Raw genomic sequence first — 16,780 nt, 5'->3', positions numbered from 1 at the left:
TAGGTGAGTCTTTAAAACAAGGGGACAAATGCCCTCCCTCCACTCCATTCATCCTGGAATACAGATGTGGGAGGGCTAGTGAGATGGTTCAGTGCTGAAGAACACTTCCAAAGGACCCCTGTGCAGCTCAGCACCACATCAGGGGGCTCACAGTCACCTACACCACCAGCTCCAGAGGACCCGATCTTTCTTCTGGCCCACCATTTGCTTGTGCACACATGCATGAACACATACTCATAAATAAAACAAAAATACTTAAAAATACAAAGAGCTTGGTACAGATACTTCCTACCGCCTTGGAGGAGGACCCAGGCCAGTGTGGAAACAGACTTCCCAGACTATTCTATATGCAGTGACTTCCAGTGGGCTAGCCTGGGCCTCAGGTTGAGACCTGAATTCTAAGGATCTGGGAGCCCCAGGAGCTCTGAGTCATTCATCCCTTTTACAAATACAGAGGCCTAGCAGTTCCTCCAGAGCGCAGCTTCTGCCCAGGTTGGAGTGAACGAACAAGCAAGCAGTAGCTTTTCTGGTGTCCACTGAAACCATCCTCCAGTAAAATGTACACAGAGATTCCCTAGACAGTGTGTCACAGCCCAAATGAGGCAGAGCTGCCGCTCTCCCTTCTAAGGAAGCAGCGGCTCCCAAGAGTCTAGGAAAATCTTCCACAGAAAGAGCGAACAGTCAATAGTCCGTAATTAACTAATTAAGGCAGACATAATCATGAAGCAGTCACTATGGCAACCCGAGTGGAGGTTCCTCAAAACACTAAATATAGAACTACCCTACCCTAGGACCCAACTGCACAACTTCCGGGCACATCGCTAAGGGCTCTAAGTCATTGTGCCACAGAGATCCCAGGATGCCCACATTCACCGCAGAACTGCTCGTGACAGCTGAGGTATAGAATATAGCCTAGATGCCCATGGGCAGATGGTAAAGAAAACGTAGTGTGTTATCTGCCATGACGAGCAAGCATGCCATTTCTAAGAAAGCATTAGTGGGTCTGGAAATAACCATTGCTCTGGTTACTTCATTGCCGCTGTGACAGAACTCTGAGCAAAAGCAGCAAGGGGGAAATGGGCCTCCTTCGGCCCATGCTTCTGGGCACTCTTGGAAGGAAGCTGGGGCAGGAACTTGGGGCAGGAATCTGAAGGCTGAACTCTGCTATTCCACACAGCATCACCTTTGCCCAGGAGACCCAGTCCAGGGAATACAGTAGGAGATGGAGGCGGCTGCTGCTAACGGCTCACACATGGGTTCATCCTTAGCTAGTTTTCATGTCTAGCTCAGGACTATAGGTCTCCTAGGGACGGAGCCACCCACTGTGGGCTGGATCCTCCTGCATCCGCTAAAGAGACCACGCCCCTCAGAATGCCCACAGACCAATCTGATTCAACAATTCCACCACTGAGACTTTCCTCTCAGATGCCTGACTGTTGGCTGTCATGCTGACTAAAACCAGGACAGTCATGTCAGGCAGAAGGGCAGGTATCATGTGTTTTATCTCACATGTGGAAACCAAGCTAAAAAGAGGAAGCCGTGTGTGGTTTTGCGCATCTGCAGTCCCAGGGTAGGGATGGCAGGTGGATGGGACGATTGGGAGTTCAAGGTCATTCTTGGTAACACAGTAAATTCAGTGCCGGCCTAGGCTACAGGAGACCAGTTCTCAAAACTCAAACAGAAAAATAGGCTGAAGGAGGAGACTAAGGATTCACAGACATCCGAGCCTGCACAGTGAGACTTGTCTCAAAACTATCAATTTAATTCCTTTTTAGAAGACATTATATAAAAAGGACCACACAAAAGCAGAGGACAGGGCCAGTGAGGGAAGAAGACACCATCACGGGTGATCATACACACGCATGAACACACTATCATGAAATTCACCGCCTTTACAATCAAATATGCAAACAGAGAGGAAAGAGGCAGGCAGAAGGTTGAAGTCGGGTGTTGTAGCTTGAGAAGTTAACCCCCAGGCTTCCTTAGGAGGCTGAGGCTGCAGGACTGCCATGAGGTCAAGCCTGGGCTACACGGTGAGATCTAAGTCAGTATAGGCTACAGAGAGAAAACATCTCAAATAAACAAAGGAAGGAAGGGAGGAGGAGCTGGAGTGAGAAGAAAACTACCCAGAGAGAAGCCTGGAAGTGGCTGGAGAAGTCAAGGGAAGAAACAGCCTCAGAGGGGTCTGAATTCTAGGAGATTCTTCAGAGAGAGCCAGCTGACGTGGTCTCCCATGAAGACCTTGGGAATTCTGTCTGGTGCTGACCGGCAGCTTTGCTAGTGGTGATTATGGGGCAGGTAAAACCTCCAGTTCTTTAGCCGAGTCTCCAGGCTTGGCAATCACCCAGCACAGCAGCACCAGACCATCTTCGCTGGTGCCTGAGCCTGGCTCACCCCAGCTAAGCAAAGGGTGTATGCACAACAGGCCTGCGTGGCTTCACAAGCCCTGAGTCAGAAGCCCAAAGGAAGGGCAGCTAACACCCGAAACTCTCCTTCACCTGCTAACACCTCAGGGCAGCTTCCTTCTTCTGTATACATGCCAGATGTAGCCCATAAAAATAAATACAAGAGGCTGGAGAGATGGCTCAGGGGTTAAGGGCACAGGCTGTTTGTGAGAGAATTCTTGGAAAGAAGCTGTGGCTGCAAAGGCCGACTGGCTGATAACCAGCTGTGGAATGCTGCAGGTCCGGAGGCCAATTACCTTATCTCAAGCTAGCTGGAGGCCCCTGGATAGCCATGCTGTGCCTAGTCCGTATCAGAACATCTTGTGACTAACAGATAAAAACCTTTGGGAATTTATTAATGAAACAGACTACTAGCTTCCACCAAGCCAAAAGCCAAGAAAGTCATTGAATAGCATATCTCAGGCCCATAGACTACCCCATCCTGCTGTGTCTGCGCCCCTAATGCACCCAGTCTATTTTCTAAGTGCCTCGATTCATAACCTTCTTTGTTTTGTTACTATAAAACTCCGTGAGCCCACGTGGTGGTGCACACCTTCAATCTCAGCACTCGGGAGGCAGAGGCAGGTGGATCTCTGTGAGTTCAAGGCCAGCCTGGTCTACAGAGTGAGTTCCAGGACAGCCAGGGCTACACAGAGAAACCTTGTCTCAATTAAAAGAACAAACAAAACAAACAAAAACAAAAAACCAAAAATGAAAACTCCATGAAACTGCTTGTGTGGAAACAGGAAACCTGGGGTAACCTAGCTCTGAGTTTCCTGGGACTTGGTCACTCAAATCTAGTTCCAGAATAAATTTTTATTCCCTTCGAGGTGAGAGTTGTGTTTTTACATCAACATGCTCTTGCACAGGCTGCCCTTAACCTGCTGTCCTCTGGAACGCTGGGAGTACAGCTGTGTGAATGTCATGTTTATGGTTTTTTTGTTTTGTTTTGTTTTTTTGGCAGTTCTGGTTCTCAAACCCAGGGCCTTGAATAGACTGAGAAAAGGTTTTACTGAGCTACATTCCCAACCCAATTAATTCACCAGATTTTTTAAAGGGGCATTTTCATGGGGAAATATAAATCGAAGGGGGAAATATAAAGTCACATGTGGGGGTAGGAAAAAAGGAAAGCAGGGGCACCCCCAAAGTAAAAAAAAAAAAAAAAAAAACAGGAACCGAAAATATACCAAAGTGCTCTTGAGAAGCCCTGCCCTCTGGCCAGAGCTCAAACCATGTTGCGTGACAGCATAAAAGACCTACCTATGTTGACCAAACTGGTTACAGAAACACATCCAAATTAAGAGTTTCTGCAACTGAGTGATTAATCAGCTTGCCACTCTTTCCAGGGAATGCCTGTGGTGTGCAGAGAGGGAGGGAAGGGACTATCCATCCACCCCAGTGCCACATTCTAGTAAAAACAGGTTCCGGCCTGTCATCTCAGCTCTCAGGAGGCAGAGGCAGGAGGACTGCACGGTCCAGGTCAGCTCTCTGATAAATATACGTAGCAGCTAACCAGAAATACCGAGGGGTTCCGTGGTTTCAGACCGTGTAGAGAACTCTACAACACCGTTCTTTTCTCACCGCTATACCATGGTGCCCATGTGCTGCCCACTCAGCCAGGCTTCCTGGGAATCAGCCATGCCCCAGAGGAAAGCCAACTCCCAGGAGACAGAAAAGCAGGCTGTTGGTAAAGAGTTCCAGGTATGGCAATGGGCTCCTCCTGTCTCACTGCCTGGCTAAGACTATGACCATCTTCCTGCCACCTACACTCAGGAAGAGTCAGATGCAAGTGCGTCCATGCCACTGCCAGAGAACCCTCCTCCAGATGGGCCAGGCCATATCTCTTTCTAGTTCGAGCCCTGGGCCAGGATGCTTGAGGCAGAGCTCAAAAGCCAAGCAGGAGGTGCAGCCAGCCCCGAGGTGTGGAAGAATTCGCTGCAGTCAAGACATGTCCCTGTGTGCTGGGGGTGTTGGCTTGGCAGAGGCTGCCACTCATCTCCAGAGCCCAGTGCTGCTTTCAGTCAGGTGGGTGAGGCTGCACATCTTTAATCCCAACACTTGGCAGGCAGAGCCCTCAGAATTTTAGGCCAGTTTGGTCAACATAGCAAGTTCCAGCCCAGCTAGAGCTACATTATGAGACCCTGTCTCAAAAAAAAAAAAAAAGTAAATATTGGCTTCCTGAGCATGGTACACACACTAGTGATCCCAATGCTTGGGAGGCTAAGGCAGGAGGATCAGTAGTTCAGGGCCACCATGGACTACGGAATGAAAACCTTACAAAAAAAAAAAAAAGAAGCAGCAGCAGCAGCCAGGCATAGTAGCCCACATCTTTAATTCCAGCCTTATGAAGGTAGAGACAGATCTTTATGAACTCAAAGTCAGCCTGGTCAACATAGGGAGTCCCAGGCTAGCCAAGGGCTATATAGCAAAACCTTGTCTCAAAACACATACATACACACACACACACACAGAGAGAGAGAGAGAGAGAGAGAGAGAGAGAGAGAGAGAGAGAGAGAGAGAGAAGAAAAAAAAAGGAAGGAAAAGAATCTAAGCTTTCCCAGACTCTGCAGCTGAGACTGCAAAGCAGGGCACATCCTCTGAGCATGAGAGAGGCTAAGGCACCCTTCCATTTCCTCCACACTGTAAATCACTTCTCCTGGGGGCTGAGCGCTCCCTCACTCCACTGCACGCTTACTTCAGAGGCAGTATGCATGACGCAGTTCCCAGAAACTGGCCTGTGGCCACCCAGAGGAATGTGACCGGGGCCACAGACGTACGTCATCAAGCCGGATCTTCTCACCCAAGTCCCACAGTGAGAACTGACTGGGTAGAAGGAGGCACAATGAAGCCTTGCTGCAGCTCCAAAGATGAACAGTGTGCTGTGAGGGGCCCAGGCTAAGACAAGCACCTCCAGCATAACCGGCCAGCAAACCTGACAAACCCGTGTTCAAGGCCTCGGGACCCACGTGGCAGAAAGAGAAAACTGACTCTTGAAGGCTGTCCTCTCACCACTTCTACATGCCACAGCACACGTGCTCCTGGACAGACAGACATGAACACCGGCGAACATAAAAATCAAAAGGAACCTCTGGCTACCCCAGCTATAGTGATGGATTATTTGTGTTTTAATACGTAAAGCTTGCCTGAAGATCAGAGGGCAAAGCAGCCACACTAGTCAGCCGTACAGGCCAGGGAGTGGTGGTACACACCTTTAATCCCAGGACTCGGGAGATGGAGGGATCTCTGTGAGTTCAAGGCGACTCTGAGCTATACAAGATTGAATCTGTCTAAAAGAGAAACAGAGCTCACACAACGGGGGAATCACAGGCCTTTAATCCCAGCACTAGGAAGGTGAAGACAGGCGATATGGCTGGGAGGAGAGGAGTAAAGGGGAAGAGACGGGAACTCAGTGGAGTGTGGAGTCTGAGGCTGGTGGAGAGCATTGCAGTACTGGCCCTTTGTTTGTCTGAGTCTTGGTAGAGGTAAGAGCTCTCTAGTGGCATGGCTGCTTTGCCTTTCTGATCTTCAGCTTGAACTCCAATATCTGTCTCTGTTACACCCAGCCCAGAAGAGACAGGTAGCAGAGAGGAAGGACCTGCGGACGGACATCCGTCCGTTGTGTGCCCTGCAGTCTCCTCAGTTTGCCCACGGGTTGGTCAGTCATGATTATGCAGTCCCTAAGTGCCCACAATGTGCCAGCAATCAGATGGCAGCCAGAACCAAGCAAACCAGAGTCCAGTCCTTGTTGCTCTCTTCTCAGGGTCTGGGAACCCCACTGTACTTCCTCGACCTGTTATCCCTCTGAGAATGAGGAAGCTAATCCCACTCTGACACCTTGATACAAATGATCTAACTGCCACAGGCCAAGCTGCCTGGTACCTCCTCAGTCACTCAGAACTGCAGTGCCTTGTGGCCTGCTTAACCTCCCTGGGCCAGTTCTAAAAGGAAGTCCCCTCAAGTGTGTAAAAGAGTACCTCCCCTCTTTCCTCCATCTTTAACCTCTTGACTCTTGGCCTTCCACACACATCCTGTCATAACCTCCCTATCACTCTGAATTTCCTGCCCTCTCAAGATGCCTTCCCAGTAAGGCGTCCAGCCACCTCCACCTAATTGTTCTGAGAAATGACACACACCCCCAAGCTAGACCCGCTCTCTGACAATGTCCTATTGGCCAGTCAGACCGCCACACAGTCCTGACCAAAACTAACAACTAAGTCATTTGGCATTAACCTGCTTTGAGTTCTCTCAGATGAGGCCTCCAGACTGGAAAGGTTTGGGTAGAGGCCCCAAAGGCAATCGCCAGGCTCTGATATTAACTTTACCATTTGTAAAGTAATGAGGAAGAGGGAGAAGTGGGAAGACGACCGAGCGATGAAGAACACTTAACTGCTCTTCCAGAGGCCCCAGTTCTATTCCCAGCACCCACATGGTAGCTCACAAACCATCTAAAACTCCAGTTCCAGGAGATCTGACACACTCTTCTGGTTAATTTTTTTTTTAAATGGAAGCTAATGATAGCAAGCATGATACCTAATGTAGTTAGAACCTAATCAAGTGGTGTTGCTGACCTGAATATGCTGGTTCACACCTGAAATCCTAGCTCATGGAAGACCAGTTTCGGCTACTCTGACTCAAAGCCAAGCAAAGCTAAATGGTGCTCATTCACACAGGAACAACATAAGAGCTTTCCTGCATCCTGCCCCATCACGCCCCAGTGGGTCTGCAGCTTGTGTGCATTCTCTCACTGGCCCTTCATGCTCCACCCCTGAACGGTACTTCAGCTCCCTTGACCGCTTTTCCCAGGCCCTAAGCAGACATACTTAGCCCTGTTCACATTCATGCCACTTTCTCCTTTACACCTCTGTTCTCCTGCCATCCCCACAGCCTCTCCTTTTGGCCTACAGGATCTCAAGCATGCCGGTCTCCAGGCTTTCCTGATCACAGAGATGTCATTCCCTGTCGTGGTCAGCACACTAACTGGGCCTCTGGCTCCTAGTCAGCCCAGGTGACCCCCCGCCTCACACATGAATTCCATACCTGCAAGTGTACCTTGTTGTTAAGCTTCCTTCTAACCCCAAATCAATGCTTGGGATGCTCCCAGGGTCATTGAGAGACATGCAGGTAGTGACAGCAGCATGCCATCTCAGCCATGTCCTGAGCTGGGGAGATCCCACCTTCTGGTTCTGCTCTCATGCAGTAAGAGGATCCTCTCTCCATGGCCTATGTTTTTCCATTTTTGTTCTTTCTGTGATTTTGCTGTCTAAATTAGCCTCAAAGGGCAGTGACAGAGAGATCCTAGTGCTGGTGAGCACAATACCTCACGGAGCAGAGCCGTGTGCTAGCTGAGCTTCACACAGCCGTGGGCTGTTGATGGCAATGAGTCGGTTAAGGAGTTAACTGTGCAATACACATTTCGGAAAAAGGAAGGGGAAATTTGCCAATATGAATGTGTTCGCTCTCTTAAGTGCTAGGACATCCATGGTACATAAAGAAGGCACAGATAGATGGGAACATGGCTGCATTTGTGGAATGCATTTGGTACTGATGTCTTTATATGTATCTACTCACAGTCAGGAAAGGCCTTCTTCTTATTCTATTTATCCAGATTCTTTCTTTTTTGGTTTGGTTTTTATTGTCTTTTTAAAAAGACTTATCTTCTTTATTTATAATTAGCTGTGTATGCATGTGGCATCAAATTCCCTGGAGCTGGAGTTGTAAGCAGTTGTGAGCTGCCAGGAGTTGGTGTTGAGAAACACTAGGGTCCTCAGCAAGAACAGTATGTGTGCTTAACTGTGGAGTCATCTCTCACTGTATTTTTTTAAGGTAGCAGATTCACCATAGATATACGACATTTGACAGAAAGATTATCTAGAATAATGCATTTTCTAACTACTGCTTCCAGAACACTAAAATAATCACCAGGGTAAATTACACAAACGCCTACAGGTGGGGAGATCATGTTTCTCCACCTCCTGGAATAGGGCTGGTCACGTGACTCACTCACTCCAGCAAGAAGGCTATCAACAAACATAAAATCAAGCAGAGACCTCAGAAGGGCATGCTCTTTCTTCTCCTGAAGTCCAACACCACGTGAAAGGACCAGTCTGTCCTACTGAATGAGAGACAGTCACCCCTGTCACCCCAGGTGACAACCAACCAAGTCTAACAAATAAGGTCACCCAGGATGAGCTGCTGGCAGCCAGCCGTGTACACAGGATTGGCAAAGCCATAAGCTGCGTAAGCATTTCAAGCCACTACACGGCAGGTGGTTTGATTTGTAGCAGAGGACGGGAGGCTCAGACACTAAGAGAACTGCTAAGGTCCCATCACTACCTGGTGACCTGGGGATCCTAAGCCAGGCAAGTCTGACGTCACAGGCCAAGCTTAGCCAGTTCTCCTCCAGCCAAGTCACTCCACAAATTCCTGATGTTTCCTCACTTCGCGGCTCTCCTACAGAAGGTTAAATGTAGAACATGACCTTATGTGGCCCCATAAACATGCAGCGCTGAGCCTTTTGTGCTGACACTGCCCTTATAGACGACTAAGGGCTCTGCCTTCACATTCCAACCATTTCAGAACAAGGCTGCCTGTGCTGACAGATGAGTGCCATGTGGTAGTCCAAGCAGGAGAGTTCCATCACCCTAAAAGATGGGGGCAGTGGGATGGCTCAAAGGACAAAGAACTCGATCACCTGACCTAAGTATCTAAGTTGATAGCTACAAATATTCTATGTTCCACTGGTCCCCCCTGGACTGGGTTTTCTTGGCCCACCTGCTCCCAAAGCCACTTATAAAATAATCATCCTGAGGTTTAATATTAATTACATATTCTTTGGCCTATTAGCTCAGGTTTCTTATTGATTAACTCTTACATCTTAAATTAACACATTTCTATTATTTTATATTTTACCACGAGGCTCATGGTTTGTTACCTCACATTTTGCTTCTTGAGCAGCTGCATGGCGTCTGCCTGACTCTGCCTTCTTTCTCCCGGCATTCAGTTTAGTTTTCCTGCTTAGCACTATTCTGCCCTGCCATAGACCAAAGCGGCTTCTTTATTGATCAATGGTAATAAAATATAATCACAGCATATAGAGGGGAATCCCACATCATCTCCCCTTTTCTGTATAAATAAAAAGGAAAGTTTTAACTTTAACTTGGTAAAATTATATATAACAAAACAGGTATCAAGCAAGAATTACAGTTACAATATTTAGTCTATTTGTATCTGGCAAAATTAAAGAAAATATTTATCATCTATCTTTGTGAGTCTAAAATTTTATATCTAATTTATCTTTTATTATAACTAAGGAAAACTATCTGTCTTGAACTCCAAAGACCCCATAAGGATATAATATTACCTAAGTAAACAGGAAGTGTACTGTAAACAACTTCTAACATTCTAGAAATGACAGACATCTTGCTGCCTAAACAGTCACCCAAAGTTCTTTTGTAATATTGGGGTATCCATCTTCAGCCCATAGGTCCCATAATATCTGGCAGACTTTTCAGTGAAGCAGGAAATTTGAAGATCTGATCTGCCTTTTACTGGCAAAGTTGGTTTGCTTCTTTCTTTTGTGTCCTGAAGAATGTCTGGCAGTTTCTTCTGTGAAGTAGAAACCCTGAAGGACTATCCTGTCTTTGGAAAGCTTAGCAGTCACCTTTCTGTGGGTCTTGCATGTCCGGTTTATACAGCAGACCATCAAGCAGTCCAGGCAAGTTCAGTTTCTTGCCAAATGGTTAGCCTTGTCTCACTGAAGGCAAATTCCATAATGAGTTTCTTCAATGCCCATCAACCCCTCTTTAGTAATTAATGCTGCCAGAAACAGACATGTCTCACCATCAAGAAAAGTCTACTATCTTAAAACCTTTAAAATGTAATATTTTACAGGTCTTTGAGGTGTTGAAGATTTTCTAATTGAAATATATTTCTGTATATCTAGAAAATCTAACTAACATGACTAAAAGTTTGACTATTATAGATGACTATTAATCTGTATTTCTTAACTGTACATTACATTTTTAAATGAGCTGTATAAATATAATACTTTTACACACACACAGTGTTAACAAACTGGACCTCACATTTGTATCAATAGACCAAAATCCATACTAATTAAAGTATTTATCTACATATATTCTCCTTGTTTTTTTTTTAAAGAAATTTACTATGACCATTAACCATTTATAGCCAACCCTTTTAGAATGAAAATAAGAATAAACAATTATTTTTGGGATTTGGGCATAGTTTTCTCTAAACTGCTCCCTGTTGCTTGCTGGCTTAAGTATTTTTAGGGTTCATAGAAACCTTTCAGGGTGTCTTGTTACAGCAACCAACACTGGACTGGAAGGAATCCATAGGTTCCCATCCTCTGTGGAAAGAAAAGTAGAACCTCTTTTCCAAAGTAACATATCCTTAGACTCAAATTTTGAAGTCAGAATACCTTTAAAAAATTCAAAGAAAATACAATATACATAATCCAGACTCTCTGTATTTTTTATCTTTATGTGTTTTTTTAAAAAATATTTTTACTGTCTCCTTGAAGACTTTGGTTTGTTTTTTAAAACAATTTATTTCTTTTTATAACTGTCTATACTCTTTTTTCAGTCTTTCCCAAGCCTATGTACATTTTTTAAAAAACACACTGACTCGTTTAGAGGTCTTTTATGTTTGAATCTGTCCTACTGTGCATTTGTAATCCTTTCGAGATCAGGAGCATTTAAAAAAAAATGGTAAGCAGCTTGGTAGTGGTGGCCCTGGATGCTGGCTCTGCCTCTTTCTGCCTTTCAATATGGTGGAGGTACCTTCACTGTCAGCTCTGGGACTGCCCGGTGGGAGCTCTGCTTACCACCTCAACTTTGGGAAGCAGCAGGTGGCACATAAATCCTTCTTGTCTCAGTAAAAGCTGAATTTGCCATGCAGCATGCTGCGCAGTCTGGAAATGCCTCTGTGTGTGGTAGCGGGAATCCACCATGCTCTCCTGCCTGTGTATACCTAGCAGCCCTGATCCAGGTATTTGCTCAGGTGGGGAGTATTGAGCTGTGGGTGCACTCTCAGCTACTTTCCTCCTAATCTGAAGCAGATGTACAAGCACTTGGACCTGAAGTGGGTGGTGGGTCACATGGGTTAGCCCCACATTGGGCACCAGATGTAGCTACAATTATTCTCCATCTCCCTGGCCCTCCTGGACCGGTTGTTTTTCTGCTTGCCTGTTCCTGGAGCCACATATAAAATAACTATTCTGAGGCTTAATATTAATTACCTAGTGTTTGGCCTACTAGCTCAGGATTCTTATTAACTAACTCTTATATCTTAAATTAACACACTGTTACCTCTCATCTTGCCTCTTGGGCAGCCGCATGGTGGTGGCCTGACTCCCCAGAACCCACATTGTAGAAGGAGGGAACAGATGTCAATAAATATACACATGAAGGGAACGCTGACATGTGACACACCAGGGTTGAAAATGTAGGGATATACATCAAATAAAATGAGTCAGTCACAGATAATGAACATTCTTTGATAACTCAATACTTATGAGGTGTCTAGAGTAGGCACGCTCCTAGGGAAGGAAGCAGAAGGACTGTTGACACGGTCTGTGGTGAGAGGAGTGGGGAGTGACTGTCTAGTCATGGCTACAGCATCTAACTCGGAGAGGAGAAAAGTTCTGGCTGCATAACAAAATAAATGTTAAGGCCACTCACAATTTAAGATGGGTAAACAGAAATTTTCTTGTTATATTCTTGTTTTACCAATTTAAAAAGAGAAAAACAAAACAAAAAACCCAGCAAATAAACAAAGGTTGGACTGCCAGTGATAACGAGAGGTCCAAGAATACCACTGAGTCAGTTGGACCCCATAGAACAGAGCAAGCAGAGGCGCAGACACATCAGGGCCACCTTGAAAGCAAGCTTTCACCCAAGCACAACAGCTCTCAAGCCAGTCCCCTGCCCCGAGCCCAGTTTAGAAAAGATGGCATGGTCTGGCTCCTCTTTGTACTACCCGGACTTGGTCTCAGGGTCACAGGATAGCCTGATTTATTGTCAGGAAAACAATTTGACGTAGAGAACAAGGCAATGCAGAGTTCTGACACACAGTTATAATTTTTGCTGGTCCTATGACTACATGTCTTTTTAAACTCGTTACAGAAAGCCAAGTTGTAGGAAAGGTTTTCCTCCTTGTAAGTATCCTATGGGATTCAGTGAGATGTTGGCTGGGGACACAGGCATTCCAGATGTGCAAAACCACCTCTGAAGAGTGCAAAGACAGAGAGGGAGGAAGGGGAGGAGGGAGCAAGTAAGTCAGATCTAAATTTTCCACAATAAATTCTTTAAAAAAAAAAGACACTGAAACCCAAGCTCATCCAGGGACCCCGCTATCAGACACAGCCTCTCATTTCAGCCCTAAGAACAATGCCATCAGCATTTCAAGAACGGAATGAAGAAGCTCAGGATGTACTCTTAGAGGAAGTGCTTGGCAGGACCCTCAGCTACAACCCTTGCTGGGAGAGTCAGAAGGGTCTGCAAACATCAAAAGGAAGGGATCTGGGATGAGGCCAAGGAAAAAAACAGGAACCCCACTTGGCAGCAGCTGAGGTGGACACTCTCCTACCATCAGAAAGGTTACAGGGCCACCCACAACATCTGGCGCAAGCCCAGGTCACCTGTCACCCAAAGAGTGAAATGTAACATCCTGCCTGCCTCAGCCTTCACAAGCTTCCAGCTCCTCCCCGAGAGACCAAAGTCCCTTGGAGCTGAGGCAGAGGCACCCCAACCCTTCTCCCCACTTCCCACCAGCAAGCAGGAAAAAGGTCAGTGAGAGGCTTTGCAGGTTCAGCTGTAGATTCAATTCCCACAAGACTCATCCTGCCTCTGTCCACTGCAGCCAGCTACCTACCTGCTAGGACCTGGAACTCTCTGGCTACACTGGTAACTGAATAGTTGCCCAAGGGACTAGGTGACCATGGTTGTCATCCTCAGTGTCAAAAGAGAAGAGAAGGAAGAGATAAGCCACAATCCACTGCTCCCTAGCAGATAAGGTACCTCCTAATACATCTCCCTCCTATCCCTGTCCCAACGGAGATTTGGGCAACAGAAAAAAAAGGAAGGCTATGAAACCCACTTGGGTGGAGTGATAGCTATATGAGGCCCCACCCACCAAGTATGATTTGGATAAAGCCAACCAGACTGCTTTGCTCCCTCAGCTATGAGCAGGAAAGGTTTGGAGAGATGTGAGTGATGATGAGAACTCTAAGTCGGGGAGGTAGAGGAGGATGAAGGATTGGCTTGTGGTTCCCACACCCATCATTAACTTGTCTGTTCATTGATTCCTTCTGTAGGCAATACCCTAGACAAAACTCGACATGTCAGGAGGTAAGAAGTGCTACCCGAGAGACAACCACTAAGAGAGGCACGCACAAACTCTGGACATATTCGCAACGCCCATGAGTCTAGCTCTCCAACTCAGAGCAATCAGCCAAGTCATGCGTCAAGAGACATATCAGCACCCATACGGCGTCAATGGTGTCCTGAGCTCGAGTGGAGCTGATGAGGGCAGGGTCTAAGAAAAGCGATCAGATATAGTCATCCTTGTACAAAGCCATGGCCATGTCACATGGGATGAGTATGTCTAACCTGCAGTGGGGGATCCAGCAATCTAAGGGTGACCCCCCAAGTGCAGTTGGGAGCAGTGGCAGGGGAGACATCTGCAGGCCACCTTACCTGCCTTGCCACCCTGCGGGCCTCCCAGTAGGGCTTTGAGTCCTCCACAGCTTTGCCGATTTTCTTCACCAGTTCGTCTAGCTTCACTGTTGCCTCGACCAGGACAGATCGGAATTTCTGACGTGCGTCCTGTAGCCAGGGGGAAGACGGAGGAAACATCATCAGGCTTAGGGAGGAAGCTGCCAACACCTGCTGCATCTGACCAGAGACACCTGGACGGAATTCACACAGTGCAGGAGCCCAGTGCCAGGCACCATACAAAACCTGCCAGTCATTCTAAGAAGGATCCAGAACCCACACTGTCCAGTCAGTGCTGCCACCAGCTACATGAGAGCTTCAAGCTTGTCACGTGACTGAGAAGAACCTGTATTTGCAACTTACTTTAGCTACACGTACATGTTGGGCTTTCCAATCACTCACCCAACCACTCACCCATTCGGAGTCACCGACCCATGGCGCTGTGGTGCGGGAGAATTGTCTGTAATCTGTCAATCATATTTTAAATAAATGCTGATTGGCCAGGCAGGAAGTATAGGCGGGAAAACCAGACAGGAAGTAAGGTGATGCAATGAGAACAGGAGAATTCTGGGAGGCTGGAAGCTCCCTCTGACACTCCTGCGCAGACCACCGAAGAGTCAGGATGTAACCTGCCCAGCTGAGAAAGGTACTGAGCCGTGTGGCTAACATAGATAATGATAATGGATTAATATAAGTTACAAGGACTAATAAGAAGCCTGACCTAATGGGCCAATCAGTTTATAATCTTATGGAGTCATGTGTGTAATTTTCTTTGGGGCTTGCGGGCTGTGGGGTACTGGGCGGGACAGAAAACCCAAGCTAGCCAGCCCTCATGCTACAGCGCTGAACACTCAGATCTTCCCTGCCTCCACCTCCCTAGAGCTGAGATTTAATCCACATTCACTACCACACCATGTAATTTAGGTATTTTATTTATGTGATTTAAAAATCTTGTAAAAATGTATCTAATTGTTGGGCAGTGGTGGTGCACACCTTTAACCCCAGGCACTTGGGAGACAGAGGCAGGTGGATCTCTGTGAGTTTGAGGCCAGTCTAGTATAGAGGGTGAGTTCTAGAACAGACAGAACTATTACACAGAGAAGCTCTGTCTTGAAAAATCAAAGAAGTGTCTAGTGACTTACTGTGGGATAATGCTGTTGTATATTGTAAAGATTTGTCACTTGGATTGGTTTAATAACATGCAGATTGGACAGTAGCCAGGCAAGAAGTATAGGTGGGGCAACCAGACTAAGAATTTTGGGGAGAGGAAAAGTTTAGATGCAGTCACAAGCCAGATGCAGAAGAAGCAAGAAGCAAGAGAATGCCTCACTGAGAAAAGGTACCAAGCCATGGTGGCTAAACATAGATAAGAATTATGGGTCAATTTAAGTTGTAAGAGCTAGTAAATAATAAGCCTGAGCTAAGAGGCCAAACAGTTTATAATTAATATAAGCCTTTCTGTGTTTCTTTGGGACTGAACGGCTGTGGGACAGAAACTTCTGGCTACAGTGACTTATGTAAGACAACCTATGTATGTTAAACCTTCCTGATCATCTAGGTAAGAGCTCTCAGTGGTCTTTGGTGGCTTCAGTTCATATGACCACACCATTTCCCACATTTCCTTGGAGCTCTAAACCATGGGACTCACAAATGTTAAACAAAGTGCAAGCTTACCATGTGTGGGGCCCTGACCTCAGGGCACTTCCAGCCCGGCAGTGCCGGGCTGCTGTGGAACTCAGAAGCAGAGACTCGCACTACATCAGCTACTGCAGAGGACCCCTAGAAAACCTTCAAAGGAGTAGACGGGATCTACACAGAAACCTGAGGGGGAAGAGACTCTTGGGGAGCGGGGGCTAATCCCAAGAAGGACACAATGGCCTTGCTTGGCTGAGAAGAGCAAAAGGATGGCAAAGTTTACAGGCATCTAAGGGAGCCGGATGTCTGCACCGTGGGCAGGGCCTCCTCCTGATTAACCTCACAAACTTGTGTTGTACATGTGGAATTGGAGGACCTCGTGGAGGTGAAGGAGGCTTGGATCAGTTCTCTCAGTTCATATCCTCATCATCTCAAGCTACAGGCTTGGAAGGGGGTGTGTGTGTCTGACAATGCTGCTGGCCTTCCAGAACACGAGGGTGTGGCCTCTGCCCATCCTTGGGAGCTCCTGAGCCCAAATCCCACTTCTGACACGGGCGTTTGTCCCAGTTCTGTGTCACTGTCACGGTTTTTGTAGTGTACACAGTCATCTCTTCCTAATTGAAACCTTCCCTCCTGGAGGACAATGGCAAGTCCCTAGAGATTCAGGAAGTCCATAAGCTTACAGGGTTCAGGATGCCCAGAATGGTACAATAGCCATAAGCCCAGCCCCCTCAATTACATAAGCCCCAAGCCAGGGCTGGCAATCCTCCTGTGGACCTGTCTGCAAGTTATCTAGCTACAGATTCTGAGTCATCACCCATGCTGGGGTGGGATAGTAAGAGACAGTAGGTCCCTTACTCTGTAGTCCAGGCTGACCTTGAACTCATAGCCCTCCTGCCTTAGCCTCCCTGGGAGGCTAGCATCATAGCCTGTGATGGATTTCAGGGCAAACGACCTGATCTA

General features: G+C 46.9%; 1 protein-coding gene across 1 annotated transcript in view; it reads right to left on the bottom strand.

The window, feature by feature from the left end:
• The window catches only part of Sh3bp5 (SH3 domain binding protein 5), a 65,622-nt gene that overhangs the window by 28,131 nt on the left and 20,711 nt on the right, over positions 1-16,780 (bottom strand). Inside the window, exon 3 of the mRNA XM_048421068.3 lies at positions 14,165-14,293. Within this exon, the coding sequence (XP_048277025.1) occupies positions 14,165-14,293 (129 nt within the window). The remainder of the gene's footprint in view (positions 1-14,164; positions 14,294-16,780) is intronic.

This window comes from Myodes glareolus, chromosome 5 (assembly GCF_982192425.1).
Source record: "Myodes glareolus chromosome 5, mMyoGla1.1, whole genome shotgun sequence".
Taxonomy (NCBI): Eukaryota; Metazoa; Chordata; class Mammalia; order Rodentia; family Cricetidae; genus Myodes; species Myodes glareolus.
The sequence above is the reverse complement of the archived record's forward strand: the minus strand, read 5'-3'. Positions and strand labels throughout refer to the sequence as shown.